Consider the following 17,136-nt stretch of genomic DNA (forward strand, 5'->3'; position numbering starts at 1 on the left):
AGCTTGTTTTTCTGGCGGGAAAAAAACTACTTGAATTATTATTTTGAATTTCATGGACGCACTTATCTGGAGGCAGTGAAATGTATATTTCAGATCTTGAAAATAGACCGTTTTGGGGGGTATTTCAACCTGCACTGTTTACATTGAGTTGACTATTTATGCAACGTACTGTATGACTCATCGTCACGGTGACTAGCAATAAAACCACTAATCTCACCCGGACATTTTAGAAGAGGAAGCACAAGTGATGAATTCAATGAGCACATACGATTGTAATGTACATTCTTTTATAAATATGACATGTAAGTTTCACCTATATACACATATTACTCTGTACAGAATGTAGGGGAAAAAACATCAAACTTATGCAAAAATGCATGGACGTCTTATCTGCATGAACCCGACCCGGGGGTTTTCCTTCTAATATTGACTTGAGCCAACAGGCGAGACCTTTGGAGCAGTGCCGCACCGCTGTGCCTGTGGAGGTGACGCTTTTCCAATAAACACGAGCATTTCTAAGCAAGTCGCCTCATTTTATTCACAAATCCATGACATGGAGCCGTATGAGGCTGTCACAAGTCCCCATGCAGGGATAATCGGCCCTAAAAGCAGAGAGATACTTGAAATATAGGATTTATTCTATTTTATTGTATGCTATTGGTTCTTAGTTAAAATGCACTGTTAAATAAGGTAATCAATAGGACTGATGGCACTCGATTCCTTTAAATTAGTAAAGTGCATAACTCAGTAACTTCTTAACAGAAGAAGCTTGTTATCTTCCCAGTTGGTAGATGAATCTTTTTTCATCATCACACTAAAGAAACATGAAACTCTGTTTCTGGCCGGTGCCACTTTGCTTTTCTATTGTTTTCTATTCCAGCTCGACTTGTTCTTGTTGTTTTCTTCCGCGTTGGCCCCGCCCTCTTCCACGTCACAGACACACCGGGCCTCTCTGAAGCCCCTCCCACGAATTCTTCGCCTGGGGACGTCTTGTGAGAGACACCTGGTAGCGCAGCTGTCAATCACCACGGGAGACTCCTCCCCCTCCCCGGTCGATCGCTTGGAGGAACCGAATAAAAAGGGGGTGGACGGGATCGATCCCCGCGAGGCACAGCTGGGATCTTGTGCTCGGACCCGGTCCCCGTGAGTCGGACATGGACCCCCGCGGTGAGGACTGGATGTCCGGTCTACCGGAGGAGCTGTGGGACGTCCCGCTCACCGACCTGGCCATCCCGGGTAAATAAAGCACCTCGTTTCCTCCACTGAGGACGAGTGTGAGGGGAAGGAAGCACGGAGGAAGGACTCGAAGGAGGAAACAAGGTCCCAGGAGACACGAAGTTTCTATTGAAACTTGAAACCTTTTTTTGTGTTACAAAAACAACACAGAAATCGAATAGTTAAATACTAAACACCAGTAAGACTTTACGATGGTGGAAAATAACTCGATGAATTCAATAGAAATGTAATGTGTATGTGTCATTTGTCAGATGTAAAAAATACAGAAATAATGATAAAGTCATGTATGTGTATATATAATATATATATTAGGGCCGGGACTCGATTAAAAATATTAATCTAATTAATTAGAGGCTTTGTAATTAATTAATCAAAATTAATTGCATTTTTATTTTTGTTCAACCAATTCCAGGAGACAAGTGTAGAAATAGCATATTTAGAAATATAGTACTTTCAGAAATTCAGGTAGCCTATAGGTAAGTAGACCTTCTGTAAACTATGTTTTTTTAAGTAGACCATTCACGGGGCCACCCGACACGGTCTCGTCAGCTTTTTCGTTCATGTTCACTGTGGTTTGTTGTTGTCTGAAGTCATGAACGCTAGTTGGTGCTCCAGTATAATCGGTCCTCCGAAACTCATCCATTGAGAAACGTTCAGCGGTGCAAAAAATAAGTGTAAAAATGCGTAAAAAATGTTTAATGTGTTATTTTTTGTGTAATTAATTAATCTTAATTCACATTGTAATTAATTAATTGTAATTAACGCGCTAAAGTCCCGGCCCTAATTTTAAATTAAACAAACAGTGACACTGTGAATCATGGTGAGTTCTGGTGTCTCTAGTGGAATCAAAGCTGACCTTCCTGATCCACATTTGGGATTTGAATCTCTCTCCTCAAGGTGCCGTGTGTCAAACGTGTTTATTTCTTCCGGGATTTATTCTCCACTCAGCTGAGGAGGACCCTCAGACTGGTTTAGCTCCATAGGGGAGTCGGTATGGATCCTCTCAATTCACACGTGGGCATCAGCACACATGTCGAAAAAAGTGTAATAAGGATCACAGCATAAAAGTAGTGAAATCAACTAGGGCTTTATTAGAAATGCCATTATATGACTTTACTTGACCTGCAATTCTATTATAACGGTATGGAACGGTTGTGGGTTCCAGCCTGAGAATCTATGAGAATTGAGGTTGGATTCAAAAGCATCAACAGGTGTGTGGTGGAACAGTGCAGGGAGATAGCAGGAAGGCTGAAGTGTGGAGGATCCTCAGTTCAAACCTGCTCTCTCAGAAGGAGGCTTTGGTTGCAGTCAGGGCTTCAAACTGTAAACTTTGAAACAGTTTTGAGGTTTAGTAAATAATCCCAAGGTCTAATATGAGAAACGGACACAATGAGGCATGTGCTTGAATAGCACAAGGGAACAACTGAAGGGCTGCAGGCTCCAACCTGGTGTCTGAGGTTGTGGGTTCATGCCCCTTCATGCAGACATCACTTCTGCTTTGAAAGAGTTTTGAGGTTTGAGTAGCAATCTCAAGGTTAAATACAACAAACAAAGGGCTGATTTGTGTGTGGTGAAGTAGCACATCGGAAGAGCTGCTGACATAAGCCCCTGCACTGCACTTGAAGGTTGTGGGTTCGAGCCCAGTCTTGGGTTTGAGCCTTTGGCTTTTACTTCAGGTTTGAGTAGCAAGCTCAAGGTTAAATACAACAAACAAAGGGCTAATTAGTGTGTGGTGAAGTAGCACAGTGGAAGAGCTGCTGACATAAGACCCTGCACTGCACTTGAAGGTTGGGGGTTCAAGCCCAGATGTGGAAATAGCATTTGAAGAAGTTTTAAAGTTTAACTCACATGCTCAAGGTTAAATAGGAGAATCAAAGTTGCCAAGATGTGACCAGGACTGGTAGTGTAGGGGTGCAAGCTAGAGCCCAGAAGCCTCTGTGAGCGCCGCCAGTGGGTTCAAATCCCGCTCCTGCCAAGTCTTGAGCACACTACCGCGGAGGTAGTAGTGGGGGCATTGTCCCCACTGGTTGTTTCAGAGAAGTGTACCCTGGGGGTTATGCAGAAACACAAGGTGCGTTCACTTGAGTTATGATGGCATTGTCAAGAATGATGAAGAATCTTTTGAATGATGAATTGACTAAATTTGATGTTAATTGCTTAGCACTTATTAGCCAGGGTTCCACCTTTTTGACGGGAGAGAAGGCCGGATAAGTCAGTAAAGATGAGCAGATGTGTCTCATTCAGTGGTCACACTGACATGAAACTTATTACAGCCTCTGAAGGCATTTTTCAAGACAATCACACGTTTGTCTGGCACAGGGTGTAGATTTGTTTACCCTTGCATCCACCCTCCAATTCTGTGTTACATTCAAATTCAACTCGCCTTTACCAATGCAGGAAAGATGATGCACCAATCCGTCTCTGGGGCAATATCCCATTATGATTTTTTATAAATGTCAGTTACCCAAAACTAAAAAAGGATTTAGGAAGAGCCACCATGTCTCTTGAGGGTTGAACCCAGATAAGGTTTAAAGTACAGAAATTTGAGGCATTCGGCATTAGTGACAGGGACGGGTAGGTTGCTCCATCTAAGATCATTCCAGTCATGTCATGGGAAAAGAAATATTGTGAAAAAAGTCAAAATATGTAGGGTCAAAAAAGATTTTTTTTTTAAATAATAGGTAAAAAATTATAATAAAAAAATAGATGTACGGTCAAATTATATATATATATATATATATGGCGTAACTGCGTAACTGTCAGTAACTCCGGAACGTTGTAATTTCTGATTATTTCATCATCATCATCTCTAAATACTGACATAGTGTCTCTAAATAATGTTGGATTTGGTACCACCTCCTGGGGGTTATTTGTTGACTCTGAAGTCTCTCTAAGAGGAAACGCGGGTTCTTCCTCGCAGGAAGCCACGACGCCATGAGCTACTGCCTGGACGTCGGCTCGCCGCTGGTCCCGTCCGAGTCGGGCGCCTTCCGCCTGCTGGACCGCCTCTTCTCCTGCATCACCAGACCCTTCATCTTCAAGTGGGCCACGACGCAGGTAGGTGTGTGTGTGTGTGTGTGTGTGTGAGAGGACCCTAAGACGGTACGACATGTACAAGTAATCCTCTTCCTCTTCCTCGCAGGACAAGAGCATCGAGGAGCAGCTCTCGATGGGGATTCGATTCTTCGATCTCCGCGTGGCACACAAACCCAGCGACCCGTCCAGCGACCTGTACTTCACGCACGTCATATACACGCATGCCGCCGTGTTGGTGAGCGTAACCGTTGGTTACTCATCGCCGGGTTACGTTCCTTCGTCAGCTAATTAAAACGCAAACTATTTGTTCTTAGCTTTTGCACCAACCCAATCAGCTCATGGAAAAGGTTGAGCAGAAAACATCACATGGACTGGTCTCGACCTATAGGGCCAGATCCCGCCCCTTCCTCTTTCCTTCACAATAAAAGCCCCGGTCGCGTTGTTTCTTTGTGTGTGTTTTTAGAGATGAAGTATTCCTTTACTGGGAAGAGTTGGTTTGTGCATTTCCATCCTGAGTCCAGTGAATGTCGTACCACAGGAAACGCTGGCGTCCGTCGCCGTCTGGCTGAAGTCTCACCCGAAGGAGGTCGTCATTCTGGCCTGCAGCCATTTCGAGGGAATCGACGACAAACTCCACCAGTCGTTTATTGTGTCCCTTAAGAAGCTGTTTGGATCGAAACTCTGCCCCAAGAAGGTAGGCCGACTCCTCTTACAAAACCCACGGGGGGGGGGCGCGGCTACAGAGGGGGCCCGCCAGGCTCCAGGTGCCAGGTAGGGGCCCCTCGGGCCGTCTCTGTGGGGATCAGTGTCACCAAAATAAAGCGATTACAGACATAAAAAATCTACCACAGAGACGAAAAGAATATCAGAGACAGAATATCCAAAAATAGACAGAAACTCTCAAAATACACCAAAAAAACACCACAAAGAGACACAAAAAAATAACTCATTCAAACCCTCTGAATGTGTCCACGTGTCCTCCCCAGGAAGCCGTCCTCACCCTGCGGAGCCTGTGGACGTCGGGCTTCCAGGTCCTCCTGTCCTACGACTCCCAGGCTGCAGCCCGGCACGCGGAGCTGTGGCCCCCCCTCCCCTACTGGTGGGCCAACCAGCGCACGGCGCAGGGGGTCACCAGCTACCTGGACTGGAACAAAGACCTGGGACGTCCAGGTGAGGGTCCCAGTCACACTGTTTTAAAAAGGTCTTGCACCGGGCTGCCGACTCAGCGCCTTGTGTCCCCCCCCCCCCCCCCCCGTGTCCCTTTTTTTTCCAGAGGGCTTCTTCGTCTCCGGCCTGAACCTGACGGCCGACCGGCTCTACATCGCCGAGAACCCAAAGCAGTCCCTGCGGACGCTGAGCGTCGGTAACTGGGAGGCTCTGAGGACGTGGCTGCAGGAGCAGGAGCCGGGGCCCGGCCCCAGGAGCCTGAACATCATCGCGGGGGACTTCGTGGGTCCGTTGCCCCTGTGCTCCACGGTCATCGCGCTGAACAAGAAGCTGCTGAACAAGAGGGGTCACAGAGAGACACAGAGCCACCATGGAGGGACCCGCTAGAGACGCAATACCACGAGGATGTGAAAAGAGCTTTTATTCCACAGGAAGCGAATCCAGATTCTTTCATCAGCTCGTCTACAGAAGACTAGAATCAATTCACGTGTTTTTGTTCCCCCAGGAAACATTTTGTTGCTCTGATGTTTACAACAACATACTCATTCTGTTACATAATGACCTTGTCAAATATCGTGCAATACATACAGTCTGCTTTTATTGTCCCTGGTTCAGTTTCTCTTCATTTCACACTGGAAGCTTTCAGTGGATTTCATTAAAACATAAAGAATAAGTTACTCAGCATAAAGAAGCCGCATCGACGCGCTAACGTCTAGCTAGCTCTGGCTAACGCGACATTCTGCGTTAGCATCCGTCTGCACCTGCTCAGTGGGGCTCGTCGTTGTCCGTCAGCTCCCGCCGAACAGCTTCCTGTAGCGGCCGTAGGCGGCGGCGCTGATGGTCACCTTGACGACGGCCGAGCCTTCGTCCGCGTTGACCCGCACGTCCTGAACGGCGGCCTCCTTGTGCAGCCAGCTGTGGACTCGCGTAGAAAAAAAAAAGGGGCTTATTAAGAGCGTCAGGTGCGATGATTGGAGACAGCGGCAGCGAGGAGCACAGGCGCCGTCACCTCAGCTGAGGGGAGCCGAGGTCGACGGCGAGGTCCATCACGCGTTTCCCCGTGGACGTCACCAGCGCCTCTTCCACCGCCGCCCTCAGGGCGCCGAGGCCCCGCCGCTCCAGGGCCGAGATGGGCAGAGCGCCGGGCTCCGTGGGCCGATAGCTGGGAGGACAGAACGCCGCACGTCATACCGACATAAAAAAAAAAAAAAGGCACAACGCGGCGTGGAGAATCGCGGTCTTTCGTTGTCACGTCGGCAAATCAGACGTCTCGTTTAGTTTACTTAGACCTAAGGGGGGGGGGGGAAGTGTAAGATCTAGTGACATCTAGTGGTGAGGTTGCACATTGCAACCAGCTAAATACGACTTTAAAAGGCTTCAGCAGAGAGAAGCGTCTTCAGGGCTCAAGAACAACTAGAGGCAACTTTCTTTGTCACTTACCACATTTTTTCTTAAGTCAGACTCCGCCTCCGAAATGAGACACGCCGGCCCTTTAAGGTCAAACATTAGAAACGGTGAGAGATCACGTCGTGTTCCTCTTACTTGTCCACGAGGTCCGTCTTATTGTGGACTTCGATCATGGAGCTCAGCAGCCTGTCGGGGATTCGCATGTTCTCCAGAACTCTCAGCACGTTGGCCTTCTGGTTCGCCGTCTCCGGGTGACTGACGTCCCTGACGTGGACCAGCAGATCCTACAGAGAGACGGAGGGACGAGTCAGCGAAACGGCGCGGCCCAGCACTCGATCCCACTCGGGGAGGGGGGAGGTTACCGAGTGTTTGATGTCCTCCAGCGTGGCGGAGAAGGAGTCGATGAGCTGGTGGGGCAGCTGGGACAGGAAGCCGATGGTGTCCACGTAGAGGACGGTCATGTGACTGGGCAGCTGGCCGGCGTGCACGGTGACGTCCAGCGTGGCGAACAGCTGGTTTCGGGGCTGAAGGCCGGCGTCGCCCGTCAGCGCTTTGATCAGCGTCGTCTTTCCTGGTCCGAGACCAAATCCCAATAATATTTTAGTTTATTTCTTAATTTCATTTCGGGCCATTTGCGAATAAAAATGAACCCTCTTTGTATAAATTACTCTTTCAGTCCACAGGTAACTTTTTATTTTTATTTTTTAAGGACGCTGCATTAAAAACAAAATGCGGCCAGAGTTCAGTTTGTCCCTTGTGGGCTACTGTAGAAAGGTGGCTCCCTATCCAGATGTGAAGGACTCAGATAACAAAAACATTCAGTTGGTAAAACACTGATAGAAAAACAAGCTTACGTTTAAATATATTAGATACATTTTTGCTACTAAATGTCGCACCGTCCCTTTAAGGACAAAACGCATAAAGCCAAGGTGAACTCCGATGGGGGGGGGGGTTAGGTAGTGGACCCCGATCCACCGTGCTCACGTGGTCCACGTCACGAGATGGAAGCAGTCCTACCACAGTTGGTGTACCCCAGCACGGAGACGGCGGCGAGCTCCTTGCCTCGCCGCTGAGATCGCAGCAGGCGCCGCTTCCTGCGCAGCTTCTCCAGCGCCGAGCGGATCTTCAGCTCGCGCTCCCTCAGCAGCCTCTGCTGCACCTCCATCAGCGTCTCTCCTGAAACCGACCAATCAGAGGGCAGGGTCAGTGGCCATCGGGGCAGTGGGGGCGGGGCTCGCCGCTACGCGCGTCCTCACCAGAGCCTCCGATGTACCTCGAGCCGCCGCCCTGCTGATCCAAGTTGGCCATTTCATTTTTCAGACGAGATCTGCCGATGTTTTAAAGACATTAAAAAAAAAAAAACTGCAAGGGATGATGGGAAAAAAAAAATACATGAAATACATTGACGTCACCTTAACAAAGGGATCTCGGCCAGAGAGATCTGTAACTTGGCCTCTTTGGTCCTGGCGTTGCAGCGGAAGATGTGGAGGACCACGGAGTACCTGTCAAAGACTTTGACCCCCCAGGCCTCCTCAAACTCCCTCTATGCAGGGGGAAGAAGGGGGGGGGGCAAACATCTGTCAGCAGGAGAAAACACGTCCAGCAGGGGGCGACTCCTCTGCTCCCATAGACGTCTATGAGGAAATGACTCTACTTCTGTGTAGTGACCACCAGGGGGCGACTCCTCTGCTCCCATAGACGTCTATGAGGAAATGACTCTACTTCTCTGAATGATTGTCCATTTCGAGTCAAACAGACCATGAAGGGGTGCTTTAGGGCGGGGCCTAACGCTGTGAGGACATCATGACGACGACCTTTCACTTCTTAAATACAGTCTGTGGGGGGACCTTCTATCAGATTAGAGTAAGTCTGTGAACGTCTGTGTGGTTATTTTAAGAATCGGAGCCTGTAGAAATCAAACTAAACAACAAAATACATCTAATAAAACCAGAGAGTGATTATGGGCAAAGTTGAAATGTTCACCTCAGATAGAGCAGACAGACGCTCCACATTCACAAACACTGCTGTGACTCCTGCTGTCCGTCTGATTCTATCTGCAAAGCAAACACAACGTAAATAACAACAAAACCACCGGGAGACGCACACGAGCGGATCCAAACCTGTCAGAGTCCGGAAGTTTCCTTTGCCGAAGATCATCTTCTTCTCTGGTGTCTTGGTGGACATGATGACCTTGTCCACCACACTCCAGCTGTCCAAAGTGTTCACGAGCCCCACGGCCTCGGCCATCATCAGCTCAGCTGCAGGCACAGCTCACGTTAGTGACGTCATTAAAAAAACAACACGCGTGGGCACACCTGAAGGCGAGGGGAGTGACCTACCTGTGGTCAGGTGCTGCTTCCGGCTCCCCCACTTCACATCGGGGTGAACCACGAACACTCTGTGCGCAGCCCCGAGGGCACCCGCGGGAGCGCGCACCTGAAACAGCTCCTCCACCTCGCTGTCATCGATGACGTCGTCATCTTCCTCTTCATAATCATCATCATCATCATCCGTGTTCCTCCACCTGCACGCTGAGAGCGAGAACTCCGTGGACCGAGGGGGGCATGTAGCAGCGACTGCACGCGGAGGTCGGCGAAGGAGTCTGCAGGTGGCCGATGACGTCAGACAGGTGTGCGCGCGGCGGCGCTGCAGGACCGGAAACCACGAGTGAATCCTCCTCAGTGCCGTCACGGTGCTTTTGTACAGCATCACGCGGCCCTGGTTGTTGTCATGCTTTTTTCAAAGTGAGGGCCACGACGCATGCGCACTGTGAACGCGTTCTTCTTCTTCTTCTTGCCCACTGAAGATCACGGAGCAGGATACTGCCACCTGATGGTGATTCTTTATTTTGGCAAATATATTAATAAACAAAAATATAATATAATGGTATAACGATACGTGTGCATGTATACGGTTTAATTTATATATATATATATATATATATAATATAAATAAAATAATAACTAAGGACAGCAACTACAGTAGTATACCTTTAACCTGGTGTTTATCTTTTAGGTCCCTTTGGGCTCTGAGCACCAGACTCCCTCCAGAAACACCTTGAATCCACCTCCGCAGGGTGTGACTAGCCTGCCCCCCCCCCCCCCCCCCCCCTCAGTCCAACTTCTGGTTCCCAGTGACTCCTCCCGTTTGTACAAGTTCAAGCAAGGTGGTTGCCATGACGCCCCGGTGTGTGGGCGTGTTCCTCCTCAGCAGCAGGTCGGACAGGTCGGTCAGGACCTCCACAGAAGGCTCTCTGCCGGTGGGCTCTAACTTCATCAAACCCACTTCCCGTGAAGTTCTCCCCGCGCCGCGATGTTTGGGTCAAATCACACCGACGACCGGAGCGGACGCCTCGACAAGCCGCGACATGACCCACTGTGACGTCACTCGGGGTGCAACCAGGTGCGCGCGCGTCGGGCCCGGGGCCGCGGGACAGGGGCCAGGGGGGGAGAAGCCGCGATGGGTCCGGCTCGGTTCGGCGGTCGGAGGGTTGAAGCGTGGAGCTGCGGGCTGCTGCTCGGCTTCCTGGGTTTCTGCGCCGGTTTGGGTGAGACACTGACACGCGCACACGCCCACACAAGTATTCAAATCGTACCCGTGCAATGTTATTCAAATCGACTTTTTTATTAGATCACACAATATAGAAACTGTTGAACTAATAACATGACTAATTCTTTTAGTACTTTTTACATGTTGTAGGCACTAAACCATTCATTTACAGGCACTTCATAATTCGACTTAAAGTTAATGCGAGGAACGGTTTCAGTTTAGTCCTGATCCTCTTTAGACCTGCATCGGTAAACAAGACCATCAGAGAGAAGATGGCCTGGTTTTAGAGAGTTCTTCTCGATGATGTCATCGGGCCACCGGTGAAACCAGATGACATCATGCAGGTTCACCGGAACCTCCTTCAGCCCACACTCCAGCAGAGACCAGTTGCCCCCTCAGAACTAACTCAAAGTCCAGAACTAAGAGCGAATGAACTTGTCTTCTCTTCCCCGTCTCCTCAGAGGAAGACTGCGTCCTCGGTATCGTGGGACAGCTCGTCTCGCTGCCCTGCGTCCTCCCCCAGCTGGTGACCGCAGTGAACGTCAGCGTGGTGTGGCGGCGGGGGGAGGAGGTGGTGCTGAGGTCGGCGTGGACGGACGGCGGGGACGTGGAGGAATGGAGCGTCAACAGGGCCACGACCCCGGGGGACGCCGCGCTGACGGGCAACGTGTCCCTGCAGCTCCCCGTGGCCGAGGCCTCCGAGCGCCGCCTCAACTACAGCCTGCTCGTCACGTCGGGGGGGAACCACAGCGGCGCCGAGCTGTGCGCCGTGTGCCTCAGGACGGCGGGTCGGTGTCCCCCTCCCCCCCCCCCCCGTTAACAGGAAGTGACCATACGAGCGCCCCCCCAAGCAGCTAACATTTGTCCTTTTTCTCTCAGCCAGGTTCAGCCCCCCGGTGCTGCGGCGGGGGGAGGCGGGGCCCGGAGGCGAGACCGCCTTCTGGTGTCACTCCAGCGGGGGTTTCCCCAAACCCGCGGTCTACTGGCTCCTCAACGACACAGAGGACCCCCCCCCCGGCGGCTCCGTGAGGACGCAGGCGGCGGCGCTCCCGCACTCCCTCCTCTACAACGTCACCAGCCGCCTGACGCTCCACGCCGCCGACGGCGCCAGCGTGTCGTGCGTGGTGGAGAACGCCGCCCTGAACGAGAACCTGACGTCCACCAGCGGTGCGTGATCCGCTCGCCGTGACCCCCCCGCGCCCCCGAAAAATAAATGAATGAAAAGCCTGTTTGCTAACCTCCTTGTTGTCGCCGCCCAGGCGGCGTGAGGGCGTGGGGGACCCCCGTGGTGCCCAGCAGGGCGTCGGAGGCCATGTGGATCTTCAGCACGGCGCTGTGCGCGGTGGTCGGGGTCCTGGTGGCGGTGGGCGTGGTCTACCAGATCCACCTGGACCGGCTGAGCAGGAGGAGGCGGCGCGAGTCTCTAAAGGAGCCTCCGAACAGAGGTGGGTCTGTTGTTGGTGGACTCGACCTTTACGCCTGGTCCTTGGAACCGATTCAAGGGGCTTTAATTTATCGGATCAGGTTCAACCTTCGACTGGACCTTCTGATCAAATCCAAATTCATCCGTTAAAATGAGGGTTGTTGTTGGAATATGTGAAATATAAAAACCGTTGATCCGGATGTGATGAATGTTTGCTCTCGGTTCAGGATACAAGAGGAGGAACCCGAGGGAGGAGGAGGAGGAAGAGGAAGAGGAGGAGGAGGAAGAGGAAGAGGCCATGACGCTGGAGAGGAAGGAGACCAACGTGTGATCGAGGAAACGGATGTAAATTATTTCCTGTTTTGGTTGTTGGTTTTGTTTTCGCCGTCGTCCACGGCGACGGGAGGAATTATTTTAAATATCGTTCGTACAAGACTTTCTGTCACGTTTAAAGTTTCAATAAAGAGACACAAACGTCGCTGTGAATGATTTATTTACATTTGTACACAACTGTTTGTGTTTGTTCCATCGTGACTGAAAATATGACAATTTACATTTGAATCAATGAATCTTACTTCAAAACAAATATTTCTACCTGATTTTCATTAAACTTTTTTTAAACAATGAACTGGATTAAAATATCCGATGTAGAGATGCAACTCCTCATTGATTCATCTAGTGATTATTTTATGATTAATAAACTTTACAAAACGTCCAGCTGTGTTTCGTCTTTTATCCAAAACCAAAGATCTTCAGATCTCTGCTGGAGGAGAAAAAGAAACAAGAACATCTTCACATTTAAAGGTTGGAATCAGAGAACGTCGATTATTCAGGCGGATTAAACTGATTATTGAAACAGTTGACGATGGATCTTAAGGAGCTTTGACTTGATAAACGATGTAAACAGCTAAAGAGGAACTGAAGAACGTCTCATCACGCTGTGGAGACCTTCTAAATATCATCATCATGTGGCGAGTGCTGGTACCTTCTCTCTCTCTCTCTCTCTCTCTACGGAGGTCACGTGATCAGCTGGCCGCTCCCTGCAGGGACGTCACGGCGTACAGGTCGTCACGCCGCTGAGTCGTCACGGGGATCTGCTGCCGGATGTCGGCCAGGTACTGCAGGTCTGGGATCAGGGGGGGGGGGGGGGGGGGGATCAGAGGGGATCCACAGAAACGAAGAGGACGTGGCGTCATCCTCGGGGGGTCGTGACTCACCCACGTCGGCGTAGATGACGGCCTCCTCCGCTCCGGCCTTCGAGATCACGTCCCCCCTGAAGCAAACACAACGAGACCAGCTGCAATAAACGCTAAAATGCAGATGTTTACCAATAAAACATTAATTAAATGTTTGTTTTATAGACGTATATAAAGTAGTTAAACTAAGCTTCACCTCATTCAGCTGCACTGAAATGTTAATTACAAAATATACCACGTAAGTCATAATGGAGCTTTCACAGGAAATGTTCTTACTTTCAATCAGTTCCTGCAGATAATTCAGCCGTTAGTCAACCTAACAGAGAGTTATCTTTCATATTTATATCGTTATGCACTGATGTTTATTATAAATGCAACGACATTGACCCGCTTTCCTCCAAAATCTCGCCATTCATCACAAATAACCTCTTTAAAAAAAAAAACCCACTATCTTCATCTTTCCAACGGCCACTGAACGCATCACGTGTGACGAAAGCTTCCACCAGGAAAAAAACGTTGGGATTCTGGGTCAAAGGAAACGAGGAGGGAGGAGACGAGGAGGCCAGAGGAGGCCAGAGGAGGCGTACCAGGGGTTAACGACGCTGCTGTGACCCCAGGCCACGTATGAAGACGTCTCGTCTCTGGCGGGGGACGCCGTGGCCACGTACAGCTGGTTATCCAGCGCCCTGAGAGGGATGCAAGGACACAACCGAGGTCACGTGACACGACGGGGAAATACGGGGGCTCCAGGGGGTTAAGAACGGGGGGGGGGGGGCTCTCACCTGGCCCTCTGAAGGAGCTCCCAGTGGGCCGGCCCCGTCGTCATGTTGAAGGCCCCGGGGTAAACCAGCAGCTGACAGCCTGAGGACACAGAGACCAACCGGTCAAGCCCCGCCCCCCCGCGCCCCCCCCCCCTCCCTCACACCTTCGGATTAAACAAACTGCTCACCGCTCCTGCTGTACAGCTGGGCCAGCTCGGCGAACCTCATGTCGTAGCAGATCCCCACGCCCACTTTGCAGAAAGCTGTGGCAAGGACACAGGGGTCAGGGGGGGGGGGGGGTGGTGACCTTTGGAAGGATGGGGGGGGGGGGGGGGGGGGTTACTCACGGGTCTGGAAGGTGGACAGACGGTCCCCCGGACTCAGAGTCTCCGACTCCTGGAAGCGGATCTTCCCCGGGACGTCGATGTCAAAGAGGTGGATCTTTTAGTGAAAGGGGACACGAGGAGGAGACGCGTGTGAGGGACCTGCAGACGGACCCTCCGGATCCATGAAGGTGATCACACACACCTTCCTGTGCTTGAGGAGCAGCTCCCCGTCGGGGCCGAACACAGTGCAGCTGTTGTACAGCTTCCCTCCGTCCTCCTCCGGGATGGAGCCTGGAGAACCAGGGAGACATCATCACACATACAGATGTCCATCTTTGGGTTTTGAGGAGGACATGAGATGGAGCCATTCCCCATACCTCCCACCAGGTACACCTGGTTCTCCTTTGCCGTCTCCGACAGCAGCTGGGTGGACTCTCCTGGGATCCTCTCGGCGTACTGAGAGAAGAAGCCGGTCCCGTACGGAGAGTTGAAGCATTCCTGAGAAAGACACACAACCACAAAGTGTCCTTAGGGAGGCGTCCATCGGAGGAAGCAGCGCGCTCGCCTTTAAGGTCACTGCAAGGAACCTTCATCTAGTGTCATCATGTGGACTACAGAGGTCCTGTCTCTGAGCACCAGCGTCCCTTTAGAAAAGCTCTCATTCTACTGCAGCAGGGTCTGTCCTCTGAGGACAGGTCTCTGCTGGGGGATCTGGGTCTGTCCTCGGTGGACTGGTCTCTGCTGGAGGATCTGGTCTGTCCTCGGTGGACTATACTGGGACTTGTGCCTAAGTTCCTTGTAGTGACTTTTTGCTGCAGAAAACCTCCCCATCTCCTCCTCCTCCTCCTCCTCCTCCTCACCGGAAGCAGCACCAGCTGGCTGCCTCGTCCCGCCGCCTCCTTGACGAGCCCCCGCGCTCGCCTCAGGTTGTCCGCCTTGACGCTCGTCACGTGCAGCTGGACCACCGCCAGACGGAATTCTGGGAAAACACAAGTCAACACTCGGGTTAACGTGCTGGTTGTTTAGCGAAACCTTTAAACTTGAACACACGTACTGGACATAGCTTTAGCTACAGCTGACATGTCTGCGCGGTGCAGAGAGCAGACGGGCCGCGTGACTCCGGATGTCGGTTTGGTCTTTCAAAATAAGAGTTTAGACTCAGAGCAGCGTCGTGGAAGTCCTTTAAAATGAAACAAACCGATACAAAACTATAATAATGAACACATGTGGATGTAAGTGAACTGTTCTTCCACCTCATCGCCACCGTGCAACGATTAGCTGGAGCTTACGGAGAGTGAAGAACCTTTATTATGAAGTTCAGAGGGTGGGACGTTGCAGCCAATCCGTGAGTGTACTTGAGTAAACATTAACTTCCCCGATGCTTGCAGGGTTTATTCATTATAAACATTGAGTATTTCATATTTATACTTTAAAAACCGCCATTTTGTATTTTCGGACCTTTATTTGAATAAATTGAGGCTCAAGACAAAAGTGCGTAATGACCATATTGTGATTCTGTCAGAAGATATTCTATTTACCTCACCGGGGGACCAGAGTCGCCCCCTGCTGGTCAGGAGAGAGAATGCAGCTCCGCGCTGCAAAATGTTGTGGAAAATAATAAAAAGCAACTGCTGGATGAAAAGACCACATTTGTTACCATGTTAGATGTTCCGCACCTTTTTAATAATATTCGACCGACCAATAACAAAAATAACAACGTCCTTCAATTGATCGGCACATTGGCGTCAGGTGTCTCTGACGTCACTCATGGATATAAGCCCGCCCGTCTTTTAACAGTCCAATCAACTGTTTAGGGTCGGATTTAAAACCCTTGTGTATCTATACACTTTAATATAGTTTATGATTTGAGAAAACGTCACAGTACAGAAGACAATGTTCTACTTGAGTAAATATGGTTTTCTAGCATTTGAACACAGATTTATGATCTGCAACTTATAGGAAACATTGTCGTGTAAACTGTCTCATTTGGATCATAATACAATTATAATGAACAAATATTTCCCACAACAATACTACATTTCAACATGTTGATTTCTCTCCATTTATTAAAATCAGAAAATACTTAGAAAATAATAGCCGTACAGTAAGGTTTAAATTACACATGTTGCATTTGGACGACAGATCACACAGAGATGATCAATAGGACGACAGATCACACAGAGCTCAGTGCGTGAAGCACAAGGAATGCTACGAGAGGCGGGAGGAAACACCAGATTCATTAAAGACGGACCGAGATAGTTTAAAGAATGTCTGGATTCAAATGTAAACAAGTCCCCGAGGGCGGGTCAATTTGAGAAAGAAAAAAATATATATATATATTATTATATAAAGTATTTTCAGAGATTAAAGAAATTACCAAGAAAACTGTGTGGAGGAATTTTGAGTCACATCTTCATATTCTCCAAGGCTGAAGAAACATCACAGGATGTCTCAACGACTCACGTTCACTTCCTAACTAGAACATGAGCGTTACATCGGCTTCAAACCAAGACCGAGCTGCGGCTGTTTACAACAGAACGGGTCAGAATGGACATCTTACTACAGGAGAAGGAGAACTCATTTATATCCGTTTAAGTGAACGCAATATTTTCACTTCTTTACCTTTCTGAGGGGACATGAAGCAGGTTTCTATGATCTCTACAAGGACACCAGACCCCATTCCCACAGGGGTTGGTAGCTTATGTTAAAGTGTGACACTAGTGTTTTAAGAGGGTTCGATCAGATTCAAAGTCACACAACAACACAAACACTCACAGATGGATTCAGCAGCAGATCAGCGAATCCTCTTTAAAGATGTATAATCACTGCTTGTGTGAACGCAGTCTGGTGCATTCGGTTCCTTGTCTGACATCAAGGTAAAAGAGACGCAAACATTGGTGAAGAGAAGATGACATTCTTTCCGGAAGAGTCAGAACTCAAGTCTCTCCCGTTAAAAGACAAGAGGTCGGCGCTGTGGCGTCCGAGCGGGTCCGTCCCTGCGCCCCCTTAAGGCCAGAGAGAGGTCGCCAAAGTAG

The 17,136-nt window shown here is 49.8% G+C and overlaps 4 protein-coding genes across 7 annotated transcripts; 2 read left to right on the forward strand and 2 right to left on the reverse strand.

Moving 5' to 3' along the window:
* The first annotated feature begins 1,115 nt into the window (after positions 1-1,115).
* On the forward strand, positions 1,116-5,826 carry si:dkey-66a8.7 (PI-PLC X domain-containing protein 1). The gene is made up of 6 exons (XM_037468862.2): positions 1,116-1,236; positions 4,157-4,293; positions 4,379-4,507; positions 4,811-4,966; positions 5,259-5,442; positions 5,546-5,826. Exons 1-6 carry the CDS (start codon positions 1,155-1,157, stop codon positions 5,824-5,826), a joined length of 969 nt encoding a protein of 322 aa, XP_037324759.2. The 5' UTR covers positions 1,116-1,154.
* An 8-nt stretch (positions 5,827-5,834) lies between these two features.
* Positions 5,835-9,648, reverse strand: gtpbp6 (GTP binding protein 6 (putative)). 2 transcript variants are annotated; one of them, XM_037468859.2, is made up of 10 exons: positions 9,186-9,648; positions 8,967-9,104; positions 8,830-8,900; positions 8,259-8,389; positions 8,103-8,173; positions 7,909-8,022; positions 7,209-7,417; positions 6,982-7,130; positions 6,449-6,601; positions 5,835-6,354 (listed from the first exon to the last, which is right to left on the reverse strand). In XM_037468859.2, the coding sequence occupies exons 1-10, from the start codon at positions 9,553-9,555 to the stop codon at positions 6,228-6,230; spliced, it is 1,533 nt and encodes a 510-aa protein (XP_037324756.2). In that variant the 5' UTR covers positions 9,556-9,648; the 3' UTR covers positions 5,835-6,227. The 2 variants fall into 2 exon arrangements, with proteins under 2 accessions (XP_037324756.2, XP_037324755.2); XM_037468858.2 differs by having other exon boundaries at positions 7,864-8,022; positions 9,186-9,647.
* A 322-nt stretch (positions 9,649-9,970) lies between these two features.
* Positions 9,971-12,301, forward strand: LOC119216235 (ICOS ligand-like). 2 transcript variants are annotated; one of them, XM_062563299.1, is made up of 5 exons: positions 9,971-10,393; positions 10,857-11,183; positions 11,275-11,562; positions 11,655-11,840; positions 12,046-12,301. In XM_062563299.1, the coding sequence occupies exons 1-5, from the start codon at positions 10,306-10,308 to the stop codon at positions 12,147-12,149; spliced, it is 993 nt and encodes a 330-aa protein (XP_062419283.1). In that variant the 5' UTR covers positions 9,971-10,305; the 3' UTR covers positions 12,150-12,301. The 2 variants fall into 2 exon arrangements, with proteins under 2 accessions (XP_062419283.1, XP_062419282.1); XM_062563298.1 differs by having other exon boundaries at positions 11,655-12,122.
* nit2 (nitrilase family, member 2) lies at positions 12,295-15,283 on the reverse strand. Of its 2 annotated transcripts, XM_062563300.1 has the most exons (11): positions 15,156-15,283; positions 14,962-15,080; positions 14,479-14,599; positions 14,304-14,392; positions 14,123-14,216; positions 13,964-14,038; positions 13,797-13,875; positions 13,602-13,700; positions 13,036-13,091; positions 12,804-12,944; positions 12,295-12,578 (listed from the first exon to the last, which is right to left on the reverse strand). In XM_062563300.1, exons 1-10 carry the CDS (start codon positions 15,181-15,183, stop codon positions 12,844-12,846), a joined length of 861 nt encoding a protein of 286 aa, XP_062419284.1. In that variant the 5' UTR covers positions 15,184-15,283; the 3' UTR covers positions 12,295-12,578; positions 12,804-12,843. The 2 variants fall into 2 exon arrangements, with proteins under 2 accessions (XP_062419284.1, XP_037324762.1); XM_037468865.2 differs by having other exon boundaries at positions 12,295-12,944.
* Positions 15,284-17,136: the final 1,853 nt, after the last annotated feature.

The sequence above is a fragment of the Pungitius pungitius genome, chromosome 7, assembly GCF_949316345.1.
Source record: "Pungitius pungitius chromosome 7, fPunPun2.1, whole genome shotgun sequence".
In the NCBI taxonomy this organism is placed as follows: Eukaryota; Metazoa; Chordata; class Actinopteri; order Perciformes; family Gasterosteidae; genus Pungitius; species Pungitius pungitius.

Coding starts and splice junctions, on each gene's coding strand:
- gtpbp6 (XM_037468858.2), bottom strand. CDS start 9,555: ATGCTGTACAAAAGCACCGTGACGGCACTGAGGAGGATTCACTCGTGG. Junction 7,418..7,863: donor GCTGGGGTACACCAACTGTG/GTAGGACTGCTT, acceptor GTCTCGGACCAG/GAAAGACGACGCTGATCAAA. Junction 7,131..7,208: donor TGGAGGACATCAAACACTCG/GTAACCTCCCCC, acceptor GTCTCTCTGTAG/GATCTGCTGGTCCACGTCAG.
- si:dkey-66a8.7 (XM_037468862.2), top strand. CDS start 1,155: ATGGACCCCCGCGGTGAGGACTGGATGTCCGGTCTACCGGAGGAGCTG. Junction 1,237..4,156: donor CACCGACCTGGCCATCCCGG/GTAAATAAAGCA, acceptor TCTTCCTCGCAG/GAAGCCACGACGCCATGAGC. Junction 4,967..5,258: donor CGAAACTCTGCCCCAAGAAG/GTAGGCCGACTC, acceptor TGTCCTCCCCAG/GAAGCCGTCCTCACCCTGCG.
- nit2 (XM_062563300.1), bottom strand. CDS start 15,183: ATGTCAGCTGTAGCTAAAGCTATGTCCA. Junction 14,393..14,478: donor CCAGGTGTACCTGGTGGGAG/GTATGGGGAATG, acceptor CTGGTTCTCCAG/GCTCCATCCCGGAGGAGGAC. Junction 14,217..14,303: donor TGCTCCTCAAGCACAGGAAG/GTGTGTGTGATC, acceptor TTTCACTAAAAG/ATCCACCTCTTTGACATCGA.
- LOC119216235 (XM_062563298.1), top strand. CDS start 10,306: ATGGGTCCGGCTCGGTTCGGCGGTCGGAGGGTTGAAGCGTGGAGCTGC. Junction 10,394..10,856: donor GGGTTTCTGCGCCGGTTTGG/GTGAGACACTGA, acceptor CCGTCTCCTCAG/AGGAAGACTGCGTCCTCGGT. Junction 11,563..11,654: donor GAACCTGACGTCCACCAGCG/GTGCGTGATCCG, acceptor GTCGCCGCCCAG/GCGGCGTGAGGGCGTGGGGG.